This window comes from Oncorhynchus mykiss, chromosome 9 (genome assembly GCF_013265735.2).
Source record: "Oncorhynchus mykiss isolate Arlee chromosome 9, USDA_OmykA_1.1, whole genome shotgun sequence".
Taxonomy (NCBI): domain Eukaryota; kingdom Metazoa; phylum Chordata; class Actinopteri; order Salmoniformes; family Salmonidae; genus Oncorhynchus; species Oncorhynchus mykiss.
Genome location: NC_048573.1, coordinates 74323027 through 74346514, shown reverse-complemented (window position 1 = coordinate 74346514; position 23488 = coordinate 74323027). Strand labels below are relative to the sequence as shown.

At 44.4% G+C, this 23488-nt stretch overlaps 1 protein-coding gene across 33 annotated transcripts in view; it reads right to left on the bottom strand.

The window, feature by feature from the left end:
- Positions 1-200: 200 nt before the first annotated feature.
- The window catches only part of LOC110516453 (transcription elongation factor A protein 2-like), a 44308-nt gene continuing 21020 nt past the window's right edge, over positions 201-23488 (bottom strand). The window contains exons 6-13 of one of the 33 annotated variants that reach the window (XM_036989034.1): positions 22811-22867; positions 20447-20601; positions 19624-19770; positions 16215-16286; positions 1865-3179; positions 1020-1065; positions 689-825; positions 201-630 (exon numbers count right to left, since the gene is read on the bottom strand). In XM_036989034.1, coding sequence (XP_036844929.1) covers positions 3171-3179; positions 16215-16286; positions 19624-19770; positions 20447-20601; positions 22811-22867 — 440 coding nt within the window. In that variant the 3' untranslated portion in view covers positions 201-630; positions 689-825; positions 1020-1065; positions 1865-3170. Of the gene's footprint in view, positions 631-688; positions 3180-16214; positions 16287-19623; positions 19771-20446; positions 20602-22810; positions 22868-22921; positions 22979-23488 lie in introns of all 33 variants that reach the window. The other 32 variants (XM_036989012.1, XM_036989017.1, XM_036989008.1 and 29 more) reach the window with 32 other exon arrangements.

The window sequence follows — 23488 nt, the reverse complement described above, 5'->3', positions numbered from 1 at the left end:
CTACAAACCCTGGTTCGATTCCAGGCTGTATCACAACCGACCTTTATTGGGAGTCCCATAGGGCAGTGCACAATTGGCCCAGCGTCGTCTGGGTTAGGGTTTGACCGGAGATAGGCCTTCATTGTAAATAAGAATTTGTTCTTAACTGACTTGCCTGGTTAAATAAAAAAGTGCTAACAAGAACTTACCAGGACCCCCAGTCTCTTTCCACACTCCCTACTGTTTTTAATTCAATTGACACTAGTACCCATAGGGAGGACAAATGTTTACATACAAAATAAATCACTTGCATGACAAAACTTTTCAAACCAGTCGAGCATTTTTGTCAGGATACCCTCTTCTCCAGTAGCCTGAAATCCAACCAACATTTTTGATACGTTTTATCATTGTTTCAACAACGGAGAAAGTAGGTTTGGATATCAGAATACTTCTTCAGTCCCCGCTAACCTTTTACTAGCGTACGATTAGGCTACTTCTCCAGTCCCCTGCTAACCTTTTACTAGCGTACGATTAGGCTACTTCTCCAGTCCCTGCTAACCTTTTACTAGCGTACGATTAGGCTACTTCTCCAGTCCCCTGCTAACCTTTTACTAGCGTACGATTGGGCTACTTCTCCAGTCCCCCGCTAACCTTTTACTAGCGTACGATTAGGCTACTTCTCCAGTCCCTGCTAACCTTATACTATAACCTTTTACTAGCGTACGATTAGGCTACTTCTCCAGTCCCCTGCTAACCTTTTACTAGCGTACGATTGGGCTACTTCTCCAGTCCCCCGCTAACCTTTCACTAGCGTACGATTAGGCTACTTCTCCAGTCCCCGCTAACCTTTCACTAGCGTACGATTAGGCTACTTCTCCAGTCCCCTGCTAACCTTTCACTAGCGTACGATTAGGCTACTTCTCCAGTCCCTGCTAACCTTTCACTAGCGTACGATTAGGCTACTTCTCCAGTCCCTGCTAACCTTTCACTAGCGTACGATTAGGCTACTTCTCCAGTCCCTGCTAACCTTATACTATAACCTTTTACTAGCGTACGATTAGGCTACTTCTCCAGTCCCCCGCTAACCTTTCACTAGCGTACGATTAGGCTACTTCTCCAGTCCCCGCTAACCTTTCACTAGCGTACGATTAGGCTACTTCTCCAGTCCCCTGCTAACCTTTCACTAGCGTACGATTAGGCTACTTCTCCAGTCCCTGCTAACCTTTCACTAGCGTACGATTAGGCTACTTCTCCAGTCCCCTGCTAACCTTATACTAGCGTACGATTAGGCTACTTCTCCAGTCCCCTGCTAACCTTTTACTAGCGTACGATTAGGCTACTTCTCCAGTCCCTGCTAACCTTATACTATAACCTTTTACTAGCGTACGATTAGGCTACTTCTCCAGTCCCTGCTAACCTTATACTATAACCTTTTACTAGCGTACGATTAGGCTACTTCTCCAGTCCCCTGCTAACCTTATACTAGCGTACGATTAGGCTACTTCTCCAGTCCCCTGCTAACCTTTTACTAGCGTACGATTAGGCTACTTCTCCAGTCCCCGCTAACCTTTCACTAGCGTACGATTAGGCTACTTCTCCAGTCCCTGCTAACCTTTCACTAGCGTACGATCAGGCTACTTCTCCAGTCCCTGCTCACCTTTCACTAGCGTACGATTAGGCTACTTCTCCAGTCCCCTGCTAACCTTATACTAGCGTACGATTAGGCTACTTCTCCAGTCCCCTGCTAACCTTTTACTAGCGTACGATTAGGCTACTTCTCCAGTCCCCGCTAACCTTTCACTAGCGTACGATTAGGCTACTTCTCCAGTCCCCGCTAACCTTTTACTAGCGTACGATTAGGCTACTTCTCCAGTCCCCCGCTAACCTTTCACTAGCGTACAATCAGAGAAGGACAAGAGGAGAAACTGACAACTGTCCCGTCCCCTGCTCATCCCTTTCTCATTCCACTCCTCTGCAACTCTACATCTTCTAGCAGAACCTCCAGTTTCATTCATTTGTTCATTTTAACAGAAGAATTTAAACCTAAATGGAAGTCTTTAATAAGAACCTGTGCAGCGTGTATGTAAGACAGTAGATTCAGAATGACTCCAAACAACGGCTTGTTCTATATACAGCAGGGGTGTGTCCCAAATGGCACCCAATTCCCTTTATAGTGCACTATTTTTAGTGCCCTATATAGTGAATAAGGTGCCATTTGGGATACAGCCGTTAATTAAGAGTGCATATACTCTATCTACAGCAAGTGTATAAAACTAATAGCAAAATAATCATTTGTGGCACAGAGAGGCAAAAAAAGGCACCACTATGTTCCCTAATGCCAAAAAACAAAGGTTTTTTTTTTGTTGTTGTTGTAAGATATAGCTTAAACTAATAAACATCAAACCAAAACCTTGTTTTTAAGAATAAGTGCTTAACTTCAGCCTGGTACCGATAACAGTTTCTATGATCGGTTTCTGAGATCGGATTCCGAGATCGGATTCCGAGATCGGTTGGTGCTCTTGTCAACTCGTTGTCAAGCCAAACATGACATTCAATAAGAGGTTGTGGTAAGAGAGCAGAACCAGAAAAGATACCCAGACGAGCTCCATATCATATAAATTAAAATACTAGACTAGCTCCATAGCAAAGAAATTAAAATACTAGACGAGCTCCATATCATAGAAATTAAAATACTAGACTAGCTCCATATCATAGAAATTAAAATACTAGACAAGCTCCATATCATAGAAATTAAAATACTAGACTAGCTCCATAGCATAGAAATTAAAATACTAGACTAGCTCCATATCATAGAAATTAAAATACTAGACTAGCTCCATAGCATAGAAATTAAAATACTAGACTAGCTCCATATCATAGAAATTAAAATACTAGACTAGCTCCATAGCATAGAAATTAAAATACTAGACTAGCTCCATATCATAGAAATTAAAATACTAGACTAGCTCCATAGCATAGAAATTAAAATACTAGACGAGCTCTATATCATAGAAATTAAAATACTAGACAAGCTCTATATCATAGAAATGACATTTTCTCAAAATATATTCCAGATTTTATCAAAACAAAATAAAAACAACAGAAAAAAATGATTTGCAGTTGTAACAAAATAGGTCCCGGTTCTTCTCTCTCCGTGTCAGCTCATCTTGTAGCAAATCATCATCTTCTCCTCAACAGAACTGGAGTGGGAGGAGAAAAGATTTCAGTAAAGGTTATACATGTGGTTGATTTACCTCAGTTGAATTCACTGATTGCAAGTCCTTCTGGATAAGAGCGTCTGCTAAATTACCTAAATGTGAGAATACATGAGAGAGAGAGATTTTTTTTTTTTGTATCTGGTTGGCGTGTGGTATTATCCTGATGTGAGAGAATGTGTAACTTCATTAAAAGTCTGCACGGTTACCACTACATTCGTAACCAAGGTAAAGTCACCACTGCTTGGCCAATGTCTGCTGCCATCTGGTGGTGACACTGTGGTACTGCAAAAGGGCTGAGCGAGCAAGCCACAGCCAGAATCACCATGATCCCACTTCCCCTACATCTACCTAGCCCTTATTTACAAATCAAAGCAAGTCAAGGTTAGGTACCTCTCATTAGTCATATGTTGGATTCCAAATGAACCCCTTACCTCTACCCCGTATGTATACACATGACTACTGATCTGACAAAAGTGGATACGTGGAAGCAATATTGGTAAATATTCCACCTAACCAAATCACAACGTGATCCACCATACATACAACTACCGTTCCAATCGGTTAATATCTAGAGAAGAGGGTCCATGTGGAACTCAGCAAGATGCCCCAAACCCTTATCGATCCTAACTCCAACAAGACAAAGTTAGGGAGCAGGGTAGTGTATATAACTAGAGAAGAGGGTCCATGTGGAACTCAGCAAGATGCCCCAAACCCTTATCGATCCTAACTCCAACAAGACAAAGTTAGGGAGCAGGGTAGTGTATATAACTAGAGAAGAGGGTCCATGTGGAACTCAGCAAGATGCCCCAAACCCTTATCGATCCTAACTCCAACAAGAAAAAGTTAGGGAGCAGGGTAGTGTGTATAACTAGGGAGCAGGGTAGTGTATATATCTAAGGAGCAGGGTAGTGTATATATCTAGGGAGCAGGGTAGTGTCTATAACTAGGGAGCAGGGTAGTGTGTATAACTAGGGAGCAGGGTAGTGTATATAACTATGGAGCAGGGTAGTGTGTATAACTAGGGAGCAGGGTAGTGTGTATAACTAGGGAGCAGGGTAGTGTCTATAACTAGGGAGCAGGGTAGTGTGTATAACTAGGGAGCAGGGTAGTGTATATAACTATGGAGCAGGGTAGTGTGTATAACTAGGGAGCAGGGTAGTGTCTATAACTAGGGAGCAGGGTAGTGTATATATCTAAGGAGCAGGGTAGTGTATATATCTAGGGAGCAGGGTAGTGTCTATAACTAGGGAGCAGGGTAGTGTGTATAACTAGGGAGCAGGGTAGTGTCTATAACTAGGGAGCAGGGTAGTGTCTATAACTAGGGAGCAGGGTAGTGTCTATAACTAGGGAGCAGGGTAGTGTCTATAACTAGGGAGCAGGGTAGTGTCTATAACTAGGGAGCAGGGTAGTGTCTATAACTAGGGAGCAGGGTAGTGTGTATAACTAGGGAGCAGGGTAGTGTGTATAACTAGGGAGCAGGGTAGTGTCTATAACTAGGGAGCAGGGTAGTGTGTATAACTAGGGAGCAGGGTAGTGTATATAACTATGGAGCAGGGTAGTGTGTATAACTAGGGAGCAGGGTAGTGTGTATAACTAGGGAGCAGGGTAGTGTCTATAACTAGGGAGCAGGGTAGTGTGTATAACTAGGGAGCAGGGTAGTGTATATAACTAGGGAGCAGGGTAGTGTATATATCTAGGGAGCAGGGTAGTGTCTATAACTATGGAGCAGGGTAGTGTGTATAACTAGGGAGCAGGGTAGTGTGTATAACTAGGGAGCAGGGTAGTGTCTATAACTAGGGAGCAGGGTAGTGTATATATCTAGGGAGCAGGGTAGTGTGTATAACTAGGGAGCAGAGTAGTGTATATAACTAGGGAGCAGGGTAGTGTATATAACTAGGGAGCAGGGTAGTGTATATAACTAGGGAGCAGGGTAGTGTATATACTAGGGAGCAGGGTAGTGTCTATAACTAGGGAGCAGGGTAGTGTATATATCTAGATTGCAGGGTAGTGTATATATCTAGGGAGCAGGGTAGTGTATATAACTAGGGAGAAGGGTAGTGTATATAACTAGGGAGCAGGGTAGTGTATATAACTAGGGAGCAGGGTAGTGTATATAACTAGGGAGCAGGGTAGTGTATATATCTAGGGAGCAGGGTAGTGTATATATCTAGGGAGCAGGGTAGTGTATATAACTAGGGAGCAGGGTAGTGTATATATCTAGATTGCAGGGTAGTGTATATATCTAGGGAGCAGGGTAGTGTATATAACTAGGGAGCAGGGTAGTGTATATAACTAGGGAGCAGGGTAGTGTATATAACTATGGAGCAGGGTAGTGTATATAACTAGGGAGCAGGGTAGTGTATATAACTAGGGAGCAGGGTAGTGTATATAACTAGGGAGCAGGGTAGTGTATATATCTAAGGAGCAGGGTAGTGTATATAACTAGGGAGCAGGGTAGTGTATATATCTAGGGAGCAGGGTAGTGTCTATAACTAGGGAGCAGGGTAGTGTCTATAACCAGGGAGCAGGGTAGTGTCTATAACTAGGGAGCAGGGTAGTGTATATAACTAGGGAGCAGGGTAGTGTATATAACTAGGGAGCAGGGTAGTGTCTATAACTAGGGAGCAGGGTAGTGTATATAACTAGGGAGCAGGGTAGTGTCTATAACTAGGGAGCAGGGTAGTGTATATAACTAGGGAGCAGGGTAGTGTATATAACTAGGGAGCAGGGTAGTGTATATAACTAGGGAGCAGGGTAGTGTATATAACTAGGGAGCAGGGTAGTGTCTATAACTAGGGAGCAGGGTAGTGTGTATAACTAGGGAGCAGGGTAGTGTATATAACTAGGGAGCAGGGTAGTGTCTATAACTAGGGAGCAGGGTAGTGTATATATCTAGATTGCAGGGTAGTGTATATATCTAGGGAGCAGGGTAGTGTATATAACTAGGGAGCAGGGTAGTGTATATAACTAGGGAGCAGGGTAGTGTGTATAACTAGGGAGCAGGGTAGTGTATATATCTAGATTGCAGGGTAGTGTATATATCTAGGGAGCAGGGTAGTGTATATAACTAGGGAGCAGGGTAGTGTATATAACTAGGGAGCAGGGTAGTGTATATATCTAAGGAGCAGGGTAGTGTATATAACTAGGGAGCAGGGTAGTGTCTATAACTAGGGAGCAGGGTAGTGTATATAACTAGGGAGCAGGGTAGTGTATATAACTAGGGAGCAGGGTAGTGTCTATAACTAGGGAGCAGGGTAGTGTATATAACTAGGGAGCAGGGTAGTGTATATAACTAGGGAGCATGGTAGTGTATATATCTAGGGAGCAGGGTAGTGTCTATAACTAGGGAGCAGGGTAGTGTCTATAACTAGGGAGCAGGGTAGTGTCTATAACTAGGGAGCAGGGTAGTGTATATAACTAGGGAGCAGGGTAGTGTCTATAACTAGGGAGCAGGGTAGTGTATATAACTAGGGAGCAGGGTAGTGTCTATAACTAGGGAGCAGGGTAGTGTGTATAACTAGGGAGCAGGGTAGTGTGTATAACTAGGGAGCAGGGTAGTGTCTATAACTAGGGAGCAGGGTAGTGTATATATCTAGGGAGCAGGGTAGTGTCTATAACTAGGGAGCAGGGTAGTGTATATAACTAGGGAGCAGGGTAGTGTATATATCTAAGGAGCAGGGTAGTGTATATAACTAGGGAGCAGGGTAGTGTCTATAACTAGGGAGCAGGGTAGTGTATATAACTAGGGAGCAGGGTAGTGTATATAACTAGGGAGCAGGGTAGTGTATATAACTAGGGAGCAGGTTAGTGTATATATCTAGGGAGCAGGGTAGTGTATATAACTAGGGAGCAGGGTAGTGTATATAACTAGGGAGCAGGGTAGTGTGTATAACTAGGGAGCAGGGTAGTGTATATATCTAGATTGCAGGGTAGTGTATATATCTAGGGAGCAGGGTAGTGTATATAACTAGGGAGCAGGGTAGTGTACATAACTAGGGAGCAGGGTAGTGTATATAACTAGGGAGCAGGGTAGTGTATATATCTAAGGAGCAGGGTAGTGTATATAACTAGGGAGCAGGGTAGTGTCTATAACTAGGGAGCAGGGTAGTGTATATAACTAGGGAGCAGGGTAGTGTACATAACTAGGGAGCAGGGTAGTGTATATAACTAGGGAGCAGGGTAGTGTATATAACTAGGGAGCAGGGTAGTGTATATAACTAGGGAGCAGGGTAGTGTCTATAACTAGGGAGCAGGGTAGTGTATATAACTAGGGAGCAGGGTAGTGTATATAACTAGGGAGCATGGTAGTGTATATATCTAGGGAGCAGGGTAGTGTCTATAACTAGGGAGCAGGGTAGTGTCTATAACTAGGGAGCAGGGTAGTGTCTATAACTAGGGAGCAGGGTAGTGTATATAACTAGGGAGCAGGGTAGTGTCTATAACTAGGGAGCAGGGTAGTGTATATAACTAGGGAGCAGGGTAGTGTCTATAACTAGGGAGCAGGGTAGTGTGTATAACTAGGGAGCAGGGTAGTGTGTATAACTAGGGAGCAGGGTAGTGTCTATAACTAGGGAGCAGGGTAGTGTATATATCTAGGGAGCAGGGTAGTGTCTATAACTAGGGAGCAGGGTAGTGTCTATAACTAGGGAGCAGGGTAGTGTGTATAACTAGGGAGCAGGGTAGTGTATATAACTAGGGAGCAGGGTAGTGTATATAACTAGGGAGCAGGGTAGTGTCTATAACTAGGGAGCAGGGTAGTGTATATATCTAGATTGCAGGGTAGTGTATATATCTAGGGAGCAGGGTAGTGTATATAACTAGGGAGCAGGGTAGTGTATATAACTAGGGAGCAGGGTAGTGTGTATAACTAGGGAGCAGGGTAGTGTATATATCTAGATTGCAGGGTAGTGTATATATCTAGGGAGCAGGGTAGTGTATATAACTAGGGAGCAGGGTAGTGTATATAACTAGGGAGCAGGGTAGTGTATAAATCTAAGGAGCAGGGTAGTGTATATAACTAGGGAGCAGGGTAGTGTCTATAACTAGGGAGCAGGGTAGTGTATATAACTAGGGAGCAGGGTAGTGTATATAACTAGGGAGCAGGGTAGTGTATATAACTAGGGAGCAGGGTAGTGTATATAACTAGGGAGCAGGGTAGTGTATATAACTAGGGAGCAGGGTAGTGTCTATAACTAGGGAGCAGGGTAGTGTATATAACTAGGGAGCAGGGTAGTGTATATAACTAGGGAGCAGGGTAGTGTATATAACTAGGGAGCAGGGTAGTGTCTATAACTAGGGAGCAGAGTAGTGTCTATAACTAGGGAGCAGGGTAGTGTCTATAACTAGGGAGCAGGGTAGTGTCTATAACTAGGGAGCAGGGTAGTGTATATAACTAGGGAGCAGGGTAGTGTCTATAACTAGGGAGCAGGGTAGTGTATATAACTAGGGAGCAGGGTAGTGTCTATAACTAGGGAGCAGGGTAGTGTGTATAACTAGGGAGCAGGGTAGTGTGTATAACTAGGGAGCAGGGTAGTGTCTATAACTAGGGAGCAGGGTAGTGTATATATCTAGGGAGCAGGGTAGTGTCTATAACTAGGGAGCAGGGTAGTGTATATAACTAGGGAGCAGGGTAGTGTATATATCTAAGGAGCAGGGTAGTGTATATAACTAGGGAGCAGGGTAGTGTCTATAACTAGGGAGCAGGGTAGTGTATATAACTAGGGAGCAGGGTAGTGTATATAACTAGGGAGCAGGGTAGTGTATATAACTAGGGAGCAGGGTAGTGTATATATCTAGGGAGCAGGGTAGTGTATATAACTAGGGAGCAGGGTAGTGTATATAACTAGGGAGCAGGGTAGTGTGTATAACTAGGGAGCAGGGTAGTGTATATATCTAGATTGCAGGGTAGTGTATATATCTAGGGAGCAGGGTAGTGTATATAACTAGGGAGCAGGGTAGTGTACATAACTAGGGAGCAGGGTAGTGTATATAACTAGGGAGCAGGGTAGTGTATATATCTAAGGAGCAGGGTAGTGTATATAACTAGGGAGCAGGGTAGTGTCTATAACTAGGGAGCAGGGTAGTGTATATAACTAGGGAGCAGGGTAGTGTACATAACTAGGGAGCAGGGTAGTGTATATAACTAGGGAGCAGGGTAGTGTATATAACTAGGGAGCAGGGTAGTGTATATAACTAGGGAGCAGGGTAGTGTCTATAACTAGGGAGCAGGGTAGTGTATATAACTAGGGAGCAGGGTAGTGTATATAACTAGGGAGCATGGTAGTGTATATATCTAGGGAGCAGGGTAGTGTCTATAACTAGGGAGCAGGGTAGTGTCTATAACTAGGGAGCAGGGTAGTGTCTATAACTAGGGAGCAGGGTAGTGTATATAACTAGGGAGCAGGGTAGTGTCTATAACTAGGGAGCAGGGTAGTGTATATAACTAGGGAGCAGGGTAGTGTCTATAACTAGGGAGCAGGGTAGTGTGTATAACTAGGGAGCAGGGTAGTGTGTATAACTAGGGAGCAGGGTAGTGTCTATAACTAGGGAGCAGGGTAGTGTATATATCTAGGGAGCAGGGTAGTGTCTATAACTAGGGAGCAGGGTAGTGTCTATAACTAGGGAGCAGGGTAGTGTGTATAACTAGGGAGCAGGGTAGTGTATATAACTAGGGAGCAGGGTAGTGTATATAACTAGGGAGCAGGGTAGTGTCTATAACTAGGGAGCAGGGTAGTGTATATATCTAGATTGCAGGGTAGTGTATATATCTAGGGAGCAGGGTAGTGTATATAACTAGGGAGCAGGGTAGTGTATATAACTAGGGAGCAGGGTAGTGTGTATAACTAGGGAGCAGGGTAGTGTATATATCTAGATTGCAGGGTAGTGTATATATCTAGGGAGCAGGGTAGTGTATATAACTAGGGAGCAGGGTAGTGTATATAACTAGGGAGCAGGGTAGTGTATAAATCTAAGGAGCAGGGTAGTGTATATAACTAGGGAGCAGGGTAGTGTCTATAACTAGGGAGCAGGGTAGTGTATATAACTAGGGAGCAGGGTAGTGTATATAACTAGGGAGCAGGGTAGTGTATATAACTAGGGAGCAGGGTAGTGTATATAACTAGGGAGCAGGGTAGTGTATATAACTAGGGAGCAGGGTAGTGTCTATAACTAGGGAGCAGGGTAGTGTATATAACTAGGGAGCAGGGTAGTGTATATAACTAGGGAGCATGGTAGTGTATATATCTAGGGAGCAGGGTAGTGTCTATAACTAGGGAGCAGGGTAGTGTCTATAACTAGGGAGCAGGGTAGTGTCTATAACTAGGGAGCAGGGTAGTGTATATAACTAGGGAGCAGGGTAGTGTCTATAACTAGGGAGCAGGGTAGTGTCTATAACTAGGGAGCAGGGTAGTGTCTATAACTAGGGAGCAGGGTAGTGTGTATAACTAGGGAGCAGGGTAGTGTGTATAACTAGGGAGCAGGGTAGTGTCTATAACTAGGGAGCAGGGTAGTGTATATATCTAGGGAGCAGGGTAGTGTCTATAACTAGGGAGCAGGGTAGTGTCTATAACTAGGGAGCAGGGTAGTGTGTATAACTAGGGAGCAGGGTAGTGTATATAACTAGGGAGCAGGGTAGTGTATATAACTAGGGAGCAGGGTAGTGTATATAACTAGGGAGCACGGTAGTGTATATATCTAGGGAGCAGGGTAGTGTCTATAACTAGGGAGCAGGGTAGTGTCTGTAACTAGGGAGCAGGGTAGTGTCTATAACTAGGGAGCAGGGTACTGTCTATAACTAGGGAGCAGGGTAGTGTCTATAACTAGGGAGCAGGGTAGTGTCTATAACTAGGGAGCAGGGTAGTGTCTATAACTAGGGAGCAGGGTAGTGTCTATAACTAGGGAGCAGGGTAGTGTCTATAACTAGGGAGCAGGGTAGTGTCTATAACTAGGGAGCAGGGTAGTGTCTATAACTAGGGAGCAGGGTAGTGTCTATAACTAGGGAGCAGGGTAGTGTATATAACTAGGGAGCAGGGTAGTGTATATAACTAGGGAGCAGGGTAGTGTATATAACTAGGGAGCAGGGTAGTGTATATAACTAGGGAGCAGGGTAGTGTATATAACTAGGGAGCAGGGTAGTGTCTATAACTAGGGAGCAGGGTAGTGTATATAACTAGGGAGCAGGGTAGTGTATATAACTAGGGAGCATGGTAGTGTATATATCTAGGGAGCAGGGTAGTGTCTATAACTAGGGAGCAGGGTAGTGTCTATAACTAGGGAGCAGGGTAGTGTCTATAACTACGGAGCAGGGTAGTGTATATATCTAGGGAGCAGGGTAGTGTATATAACTAGGGAGCAGGGTAGTGTATATAACTAGGGTAGTGTATATAACTAGGGTAGTGTCTATAACTAGGGTAGTGTCTATAACTAGGGTAGTGTCTATAACTAGGGAGCAGGGTAGTGTATATAACTAGGGAGCAGGGTAGTGTATATAACTAGGGTAGTGTATATAACTAGGGTAGTGTATATAACTAGGGTAGTGTCTATAACTAGGGAGCAGGGTAGTGTATATAACTAGGGTAGTGTATATAACTAGGGTAGTGTATATAACTAGGGTAGTGTCTATAACTAGGGAGCAGGGTAGTGTCTATAACTAGGGAGCAGGGTAGTGTATATAACTAGGGAGCAGGGTAGTGTCTATAACTAGGGAGCAGGGTAGTGTCTATAACTAGGGAGCAGGGTAGTGTCTATAACTAGGGAGCAGGGTAGTGTCTATAACTAGGGAGCAGGGTAGTGTCTATAACTAGGGAGCAAGGTAGTGTCTATAACTAGGGAGCAGGGTAGTGTATATAACTAGGGAGCAGGGTAGTGTCTATAACTAGGGAGCAGGGTAGTGTATATAACTAGGGAGCAGGGTAGTGTATATAACTAGGGAGCAGGGTAGTGTCTATAACTAGGGAGCAGGGTAGTGTGTATAACTAGGGAGCAGGGTAGTGTCTATAACTAGGGAGCAGGGTAGTGTCTATAACTAGGGAGCAGGGTAGTGTCTATAACTAGGGAGCAGGGTAGTGTCTATAACTAGGGAGCAGGGTAGTGTCTATAACTAGGGAGCAGGGTACTGTCTATAACTAGGGAGCAGGGTAGTGTATATAACTAGGGAGCAGGGTAGTGTATATAACTAGGGAGCAGGGTTGTGTATATAACTAGGGAGCAGGGTAGTGTATATATCTAGGGAGCAGGGTAGTGTCTATAACTAGGGAGCAGGGTAGTGTCTATAACTAGGGAGCAGGGTACTGTCTATAACTAGGGAGCAGGGTAGTGTCTATAACTAGGGAGCAGGGTAGTGTATATAACTAGGGAGCAGGGTAGTGTCTATAACTAGGGAGCAGGGTAGTGTATATAACTAGGGAGCAGGGTAGTGTATATATCTAGGGAGCAGGGTAGTGTATATAACTAGGGAGCAGGGTAGTGTATATATCTAGGGAGCAGGGTAGTGTATATAACTAGGGAGCAGGGTAGTGTATATATCTAGGGAGCAGGGTAGTGTATATAACTAGGGAGCAGGGTAGTGTATATAACTAGGGTAGTGTATATAACTAGGGTAGTGTCTATAACTAGGGTAGTGTCTATAACTAGGGTAGTGTCTATAACTAGGGAGCAGGGTAGTGTATATAACTAGGGAGCAGGGTAGTGTATATAACTAGGGTAGTGTATATAACTAGGGTAGTGTATATAACTAGGGTAGTGTCTATAACTAGGGAGCAGGGTAGTGTATATAACTAGGGTAGTGTATATAACTAGGGTAGTGTATATAACTAGGGTAGTGTCTATAACTAGGGAGCAGGGTAGTGTCTATAACTAGGGAGCAGGGTAGTGTATATAACTAGGGAGCAGGGTAGTGTCTATAACTAGGGAGCAGGGTAGTGTCTATAACTAGGGAGCAGGGTAGTGTCTATAACTAGGGAGCAGGGTAGTGTATATAACTAGGGAGCAGGGTAGTGTCTATAACTAGGGAGCAGGGTAGTGTACATAACTAGGGAGCAGGGTAGTGTATATATCTAGGGAGCAGGGTAGTGTCTATAACTAGGGAGCAGGGTAGTGTCTATAACTAGGGAGCAGGGTAGTGTGTATAACTAGGGAGCAGGGTAGTGTCTATAACTAGGGAGCAGGGTAGTGTCTATAACTAGGGAGCAGGGTAGTGTCTATAACTAGGGAGCAGGGTAGTGTCTATAACTAGGGAGCAGGGTAGTGTCTATAACTAGGGAGCAGGGTAGTGTCTATAACTAGGGAGCAGGGTAGTGTACATAACTAGGGAGCAGGGTAGTGTATATAACTAGGGAGCAGGGTAGTGTCTATAACTAGGGAGCAGGGTAGTGTGTATAACTAGGGAGCAGGGTAGTGTCTATAACTAGGGAGCAGGGTAGTGTCTATAACTACGGAGCAGGGTAGTGTATATATCTAGGGAGCAGGGTAGTGTATATAACTAGGGAGCAGGGTAGTGTATATAACTAGGGTAGTGTATATAACTAGGGTAGTGTCTATAACTAGGGTAGTGTCTATAACTAGGGTAGTGTCTATAACTAGGGAGCAGGGTAGTGTATATAACTAGGGAGCAGGGTAGTGTATATAACTAGGGTAGTGTATATAACTAGGGTAGTGTATATAACTAGGGTAGTGTCTATAACTAGGGAGCAGGGTAGTGTATATAACTAGGGTAGTGTATATAACTAGGGTAGTGTATATAACTAGGGTAGTGTCTATAACTAGGGAGCAGGGTAGTGTCTATAACTAGGGAGCAGGGTAGTGTATATAACTAGGGAGCAGGGTAGTGTCTATAACTAGGGAGCAGGGTAGTGTCTATAACTAGGGAGCAGGGTAGTGTCTATAACTAGGGAGCAGGGTAGTGTCTATAACTAGGGAGCAGGGTAGTGTCTATAACTAGGGAGCAAGGTAGTGTCTATAACTAGGGAGCAGGGTAGTGTATATAACTAGGGAGCAGGGTAGTGTCTATAACTAGGGAGCAGGGTAGTGTATATAACTAGGGAGCAGGGTAGTGTATATAACTAGGGAGCAGGGTAGTGTCTATAACTAGGGAGCAGGGTAGTGTGTATAACTAGGGAGCAGGGTAGTGTCTATAACTAGGGAGCAGGGTAGTGTCTATAACTAGGGAGCAGGGTAGTGTCTATAACTAGGGAGCAGGGTAGTGTCTATAACTAGGGAGCAGGGTAGTGTCTATAACTAGGGAGCAGGGTAGTGTCTATAACTAGGGAGCAGGGTAGTGTCTATAACTAGGGAGCAGGGTAGTGTACATAACTAGGGAGCAGGGTAGTGTATATAACTAGGGAGCAGGGTAGTGTCTATAACTAGGGAGCAGGGTAGTGTGTATAACTAGGGAGCAGGGTAGTGTCTATAACTAGGGAGCAGGGTAGTGTCTATAACTACGGAGCAGGGTAGTGTATATATCTAGGGAGCAGGGTAGTGTATATAACTAGGGAGCAGGGTAGTGTATATAACTAGGGTAGTGTATATAACTAGGGTAGTGTCTATAACTAGGGTAGTGTCTATAACTAGGGTAGTGTCTATAACTAGGGAGCAGGGTAGTGTATATAACTAGGGAGCAGGGTAGTGTATATAACTAGGGTAGTGTATATAACTAGGGTAGTGTATATAACTAGGGTAGTGTCTATAACTAGGGAGCAGGGTAGTGTATATAACTAGGGTAGTGTATATAACTAGGGTAGTGTATATAACTAGGGTAGTGTCTATAACTAGGGAGCAGGGTAGTGTCTATAACTAGGGAGCAGGGTAGTGTATATAACTAGGGAGCAGGGTAGTGTCTATAACTAGGGAGCAGGGTAGTGTCTATAACTAGGGAGCAGGGTAGTGTCTATAACTAGGGAGCAGGGTAGTGTCTATAACTAGGGAGCAGGGTAGTGTCTATAACTAGGGAGCAAGGTAGTGTCTATAACTAGGGAGCAGGGTAGTGTATATAACTAGGGAGCAGGGTAGTGTCTATAACTAGGGAGCAGGGTAGTGTATATAACTAGGGAGCAGGGTAGTGTATATAACTAGGGAGCAGGGTAGTGTATATAACTAGGGAGCAGGGTAGTGTCTATAACTAGGGAGCAGGGTAGTGTCTATAACTAGGGAGCAGGGTAGTGTATATAACTAGGGAGCAGGGTAGTGTCTATAACTAGGGAGCAGGGTAGTGTACATAACTAGGGAGCAGGGTAGTGTATATATCTAGGGAGCAGGGTAGTGTCTATAACTAGGGAGCAGGGTAGTGTCTATAACTAGGGAGCAGGGTAGTGTGTATAACTAGGGAGCAGGGTAGTGTCTATAACTAGGGAGCAGGGTAGTGTCTATAACTAGGGAGCAGGGTAGTGTCTATAACTAGGGAGCAGGGTAGTGTCTATAACTAGGGAGCAGGGTAGTGTCTATAACTAGGGAGCAGGGTAGTGTCTATAACTAGGGAGCAGGGTAGTGTACATAACTAGGGAGCAGGGTAGTGTATATAACTAGGGAGCAGGGTAGTGTCTATAACTAGGGAGCAGGGTAGTGTGTATAACTAGGGAGCAGGGTAGTGTCTATAACTAGGGAGCAGGGTAGTGTCTATAACTACGGAGCAGGGTAGTGTATATATCTAGGGAGCAGGGTAGTGTATATAACTAGGGAGCAGGGTAGTGTATATAACTAGGGTAGTGTATATAACTAGGGTAGTGTCTATAACTAGGGTAGTGTCTATAACTAGGGTAGTGTCTATAACTAGGGAGCAGGGTAGTGTATATAACTAGGGAGCAGGGTAGTGTATATAACTAGGGTAGTGTATATAACTAGGGTAGTGTATATAACTAGGGTAGTGTCTATAACTAGGGAGCAGGGTAGTGTATATAACTAGGGTAGTGTATATAACTAGGGTAGTGTATATAACTAGGGTAGTGTCTATAACTAGGGAGCAGGGTAGTGTCTATAACTAGGGAGCAGGGTAGTGTCTATAACTAGGGAGCAGGATACACAGCCTACCTTCCAGCGATTGCCACAGCCGTTGCACAGTACGAATGTAGTCATGGGTTCGTCAGCACTGCGCGTCTGCACCTAGAAAACACAAGAGAACGACAGCGTGTACAGCAGGGGTAGGCAACTCAATTCAGCCGTGGGAAGATTTTTGTCGGAGCGGATGTTCAGGGGCACGGGGCATAATGATAATAATGTGTACACTACAAATGGATTACAACTAAGTCTAAAAAAGAGATTGTATTTGAAAATAACCTTACATTAAATTACATTGAGACATGATCACATATTTCTGATGATTTTACAGTCATTTTTCACCCCAAAATAAATATATATAAATACAGTACCAGTCAAAAGTTTGGACACACATTCTCATTCAATGGTTTTCTTTATTTTTACTATTTTCTACATTGTAAATGTCACACCCTGACCATCGTTTGCTTTGTATGTTTCTATGTTTTGGTTGGTCAGGGTGTGATCTGAGTGGGCATTCTATGTTGGATGTCTTGTTTGTCTATTTCTATGTCTGGCCCCTGATATGGTTCTCAATCAGAGGCAGGTGTTAGTCATTGTCTCTGATTGGGAACCATATTTAGGTAGCCTGGGTTTCACTGTGTGTTTGTGGGTGATTGTTCCTGTCTCTGTGTTTTGCACCAGATAGGGCTGTTTTTGGTTTTCCACGTTTATTGTTTTTGTTAGTTTATTCATGTCTAGTGTTTTTATTAAAAAACATGAATAACCACCACGCTGCGTTTTGGTCCGCCTCTCCTTCACCAAAAGAGAACCGTTACAGTGAAATAATAGTGAAGACATCAAAACTATGTAATGACACATATGGAGTCATGTAGTAACCAAAAAACGGTTAAAAAAAATCTAAAAATATTTTGAATTCTTCAAAGTAGCCATCCTTTGCCTTGATGACAGTTTTGCACACTCTTGACATTCTCTCAACCAGCTTCATAAAGGTAGTCACCTGGAATGCATTTCAATTAAGAGGTGTGCCTTGCTAAAAGTTCATTTGTGGAATTTCTTTCCTTCTTAAATGTGTGTGAGCCAATCAGTTGTGTCGTGACAAGGTAGGGGTGCTTTACAGAAGATAGCCCTATTTGGTAAAAGTGCATACTGAACAGGCAGTTAACCCACTGTTCCTAGGCCGTCATTGAAAATAAGAATTTGTTATTTAACTGACTTGCCTAGTTAAATAATGGTAAAATAAAAATAAAATCAATCTACACCCAATACCCCATAATGACAAAGCAAAAACAGGTTTTTAGAAATGTTTGCTAATTTCTTTAAAAAAAATAATGTAAATGCCTTATTTACATAAGTATTCAGACCCTTTGCTAAGAGACTGTAACTTGAGCTCATGTTCATCCTGTTTCCATTGATCATCCTTGAGATGTTTCTACAACTTGATTGGAGTTCACCTGTCTCAAATTCAATTGATTGGACATGATTTGGAAAGGCGCACACCTGTCTATATAAGGTCTGAGCCATTAGGTCCAAGAAATTGTCCCTAGAGCTCTGAGGCAGAATTGTGTCGATACACAGATCTGGGGAAGGGTACCAAACCATTTCTGCAGCATTGAAGGTCCCCAAGAACACAGTGGTCTCCATCGTTCTTCAATGGAAGAAGGAACCACCAAAACTCTTCCTAGAGCTGGCCGCCCGGCCAAACTGAGCAATCGGGGGAGAAGGGCCTTGGTCAGGGTGGTAACCATGAACCTGATGGTCACTCTGACAGAGCTCCAGAGTTCCTCTGTGGAGATGGGGGAACCTTCCAGAAGGACAACCATCTCTGCAGCACTCCAATCAGGCCTTTATAGTAAAGTGTGTAGAGGTCCAGTTCACTATGTCAGTACCTGTGTGTAGAGGTCCAGTTCACTATGTCAGTACCTGTGTGTAGAGGTCCAGTTCACTATGTCAGTACCTGTAGAGGTCCAGTTCACTATGTCAGTACCTGTAGAGGTCCAGTTCACTATGTCAGTACCTGTGTGTAGAGGTCCAGTTCACTATGTCAGTACCTGTGTGTAGAGGTCCAGTTCACTATGTCAGTACCTGTAGAGGTCCAGTTCACTATGTCAGTACCTGTAGAGGTCCAGTTCACTATGTCAGTACCTGTGTGTAGAGGTCCAGTTCACTATGTCAGTACCTGTGTGTAGAGGTCCAGTTCACTATGTCAGTACCTGTAGAGGTCCAGTTCACTATGTCAGTACCTGTATAGGTCCAGTTCACTATGTCAGTACCTGTGTGTAGAGGTCCAGTTCACTATGTCAGTACCTGTGTGTAGAGGTCCAGTTCACTATGTCAGTACCTGTAGAGGTCCAGTTCACTATGTCAGTACCTGTGTGTAGAGGTCCAGTTCACTATGTCAGTACCTGTGTGTAGAGGTCCAGTTCACTATGTCAGTACCTGTAGAGGTCCAGTTCACTATGTCAGTACCTGTAGAGGTCCAGTTCACTATGTCAGTACCTGTAGAGGTCCAGTTCACTATGTCAGTACCTGTGTGTAGAGGTCCAGTTCACTATGTCAGTACCTGTGTGTAGAGGTCCAGTTCACTATGTCAGTACCTGTAGAGGTCCAGTTCACTATGTCAGTACCTGTATAGGTCCAGTTCACTATGTCAGTACCTGTATAGGTCCAGTTCACTATGTCAGTACCTGTGTGTAGAGGTCCAGTTCACTATGTCAGTACCTGTGTGTAGAGGTCCAGTTCACTATGTCAGTACCTGTAGAGGTCCAGTTCACTATGTCAGTACCTGTAGAGGTCCAGTTCACTATGTCAGTACCTGTGTGTAGAGGTCCAGTTCACTATGTCAGTACCTGTGTGTAGAGGTCCAGTTCACTATGTCAGTACCTGTGTGTAGAGGTCCAGTTCACTATGTCAGTACCTGTAGAGGTCCAGTTCACTATGTCAGTACCTGTATAGGTCCAGTTCACTATGTCAGTACCTGTGTGTAGAGGTCCAGTTCACTATGTCAGTACCTGTTTAGTGAACTATGTCAGTACCTGTTCAGTACCTGTTTAGTGAACATAGTGAACTGGACCTCTACACACAGGTACTGACATAGTGAACTGGACCTCTACACACAGGTACTGACATAGTGAACTGGACCTCTACAGGTACTGACATAGTGAACTGGACCTCTACAGGTACTGGCATACAGGTAGAGGTCCAGTTCACTATGCCAGTACCTGTAGAGGTCCAGTTCACTATGTCAGTACCTGTAGAGGTCCAGTTCACTATGTCAGTACCTGTGTGTAGAGGTCCAGTTCACTATGTCAGTACCTGTGTGTAGAGGTCCAGTTCACTATGTCAGTACCTGTGTGTAGAGGTCCAGTTCACTATGTCAGTACCTGTGTATAGGTCCAGTTCACTATATCGGTACCTGTAGAGGTGCAGTTCACTATGTCAGTACCTGTGTGTAGGTGCAGTTCTTGCCCCTGCATTTGCCACATTGAAACATGTCCGTCTCGGTCCCGCCCACTTTAGACAGCTGGTGCTCTCTGATGGCGTCCTTGGTCAAAGTCTTCCTCATCTCTTTCAGCTCCGCGCTCGCCATCTCCTGTTGGGTCACACACAGACAGAACCTTTTACAGGACGGTCTCAGCGTCAGAGATGAAGCGCACGCAAACCACACAGTTTTACAGTAAAACCCTTATATTTCGAAACGCCTGTCACAAGGCGTCCGAATGCTTCGCATTTTTTATTTTTTTTTCCTCTGACTGTTCCGGAAAGAAAAAAAGAGGAAAGGAAAGCCGAAGTCGGTAGCTGAAGTCCACGCCCCCTTCGTTCTGTGATTGGTCAACAGTAAGGGTATTCTACAATGGAGTTTTTTGTTGTAATTCAACGAGAGACGACTCGCTTTCATGTCAAAAACAATCCATTGAGAAATACTGCACCAAACATCTCTGTTAGATGTACAAATGTAGTTATCTTAGATTATTCTGGCTACGACGTCTCTGTTTTTCAAGCGAAGGGGTCTTTTAAGGGATTATGCGAGCTCACTAGTTTGGTTAGACACCAGCTGAACTGAAGCACGATGCCTTACTATTAGAACACGAAATACATAGACACCTCTCTCTCACACTACACACACTCCCCCCCACACACACCCCCACCCCACCCCACGGTCCCCACACACACACCTCCGGCCCACGCTCCCCCCCCCCCCCCCCCCCACACACACACCCCCACCCCACCCCACACACACCTTCCCCCCCACGCTCCCCCCCACTTACCTCAGCGGCCATGTTAGCGATACGGTCAGCAGAGATGTTTCCAGCGAGGACGTTGCGTCTGAGGTCCGGGTTCTTCTGGTCCTTCAGGTTGGAGATACGGCTCCTCAGTCTGGACTTGTACTTCTGGTCTGTAGACTTAAACTCCTGGTAGATACGTGAAGCAGGGAGAGTGAAGGAGAACCAGAAACAGAACGACAACAAGAACAACTTTGTCCTCACACTATTACAATGCGTCTGGTCCTCACCACACCACCAGAAACAGAACGACAACAAGAACAACTCTGTCCTCACACTATTACAATGCGTCTGGTCCTCACCACACCACCAGAAACAGAACGACAACAAGAACAACTCTGTCCTCACACTATTACAATGCGTCTGGTCCTCACCACACCACCAGAAACAGAACGACAACAAGAACAACTCTGTCCTCACACTATTACAATGCGTCTGGTCCTCACCACACCACCAGAAACAGAACGACAACAAGAACAACTCTGTCCTCACACTATTACAATGCGTCTGGTCCTCACCACACCACCAGAAACAGAACGACAACAAGAACAACTCTGTCCTCACACTATTACAATGCGTCTGGTCCTCACCACACCACCAGAAACAGAACGACAACAAGAACAACTCTGTCCTCACACTATTACAATGCGTCTGGTCCTCACCACACCACCAGAAACAGAACGACAACAAGAACAACTCTGTCCTCACACTATTACAATGCGTCTGATCCTCACCACACCACCAGAAACAGAACGACAACAAGAACAACTCTGTCCTCACACTATTACAATGCGTCTGGTCCTCACCACACCACCAGAAACAGAACGACAACAAGAACAACTCTGTCATCACACTATTACAATGCGTCTGGTCCTCACCACACCACCAGAAACAGAACGACAACAAGAACAACTCTGTCCTCACACTATTACAATGCGTCTGGTCCTCACCACACCACCAGAAACAGAACGACAACAAGAACAACTCTGTCCTCACACTATTACAATGCGTCTGGTCCTCACCACACCACCAGAAACAGAACGACAACAAGAACAACTCTGTCCTCACACTATTACAATGCGTCTGGTCCTCACCACACCACCAGAAACAGAACGACAACAAGAACAACTCTGTCCTCACACTATTACAATGCGTCTGGTCCTCACCACACCACCAGAAACAGAACGACAACAAGAACAACTCTGTCCTCACACTATTACAATGCGTCTGGTCCTCACCACACCACCAGAAACAGAACGACAACAAGAACAACTCTGTCCTCACACTATTACAATGCGTCTGGTCCTCACCACACCACCAGAAACAGAACGACAACAAGAACAACTCTGTCCTCACACTATTACAATGCGTCTGGTCCTCACCACACCACCAGAAACAGAACGACAACAAGAACAACTCTGTCCTCACACTATTACAATGCGTCTGGTCCTCACCACACCACCAGAAACAGAACGACAACAAGATCAACTCTGTCCTCACACTATTACAATGCGTCTGGTCCTCACCACACCACCAGAAACAGAACGACAACAAGAACAACTCTGTCCTCACACTATTACAATGCGTCTGGTCCTCACCACACCACCAGAAACAGAACGAAAACAAGAACAACTCTGTCCTCACACTATTACAATGCGTCTGGTCCTCACCACACCACCAGAAACAGAACGACAACAAGAACAACTCTGTCCTCACACTATTACAATGCGTCTGGTCCTCACCACACCACCAGAAACAGAACGACAACAAGAACAACTCTGTCCTCACACTATTACAATGCGTCTGGTCCTCACCACACCACCAGAAACAGAACGACAACAAGAACAACTCTGTCCTCACACTATTACAATGCGTCTGGTCCTCACCACACCACCAGAAACAGAACGACAACAAGAACAACTCTGTCCTCACACTATTACAATGCGTCTGGTCCTCACCACACCACCAGAAACAGAACGACAACAAGAACAACTCTGTCCTCACACTATTACAATGCGGCTGGTCCTCACCACACCACCAGAAACAGAACGACAACAAGAACAACTCTGTCCTCACACTATTACAATGCGTCTGGTCCTCACCACACCACCAGAAACAGAACGACAACAAGAACAACTCTGTCCTCACACTATTACAATGCGTCTGGTCCTCACCACACCACCAGAAACAGAACGACAACAAGATCAACTCTGTCCTCACACTATTACAATGCGTCTGGTCCTCACCACACCACCAGAAACAGAACGACAACAAGAACAACTCTGTCCTCACACTATTACAATGCGTCTGGTCCTCACCACACCACAAGATCACAGGTGGAAAGGATATAGTCCTCAATCTGAGCAGCCAAATTGTCAGTGTCTGCTCCAATGGGCTTGTAGTCATCTGGAATATCAAACAGAGTGGTCAGCTATTGGTCAATCCTCAAAAAAAGGGGCTAGTCCTCAATCTGAGCAGCCAAATTGTCAGTGTCTGCTCCAATGGGCTTGTAGTCATCTGGAATATCAAACAGAGTGGTCAGCTATTGGTCAATCCTCAAAAAAAGGGGCTTTTAGATTGAGATACCGTTACTCGAGGTAGAACAAAACACTACCATGGTTACCCCTCTATCCAAGGTCTCCCTTATATTAAAATGGTTGTATAAAAAATATTTCACAATAAAAGTGGTTAAGTTGATAGATTGTGACACATTCTTTAACTTAAAAAGTGCAGAATAATCATGTATGGCTGAAGGGGGTCATAAGGTCATGTAAACCCAATATTGCAAGTTGTGATGTTAGAGATCAAATGTGGAATACAAGTCGTCATTCATACACAAACAACCAACATTAGGATATCTTAACGCGTCTTAAATGTAAACAGAGACCCGTCAAACACAGATGAAAGTAGGTCGGAAATATCAACTATGAATGTTTGTGATAAATGTAGACATCGCTTTTTTTTGGGAGCTGTTCAATAGACAACTTTCCAAAAGTTGCTTTCACTCAGTGCTGCATGACATAAATG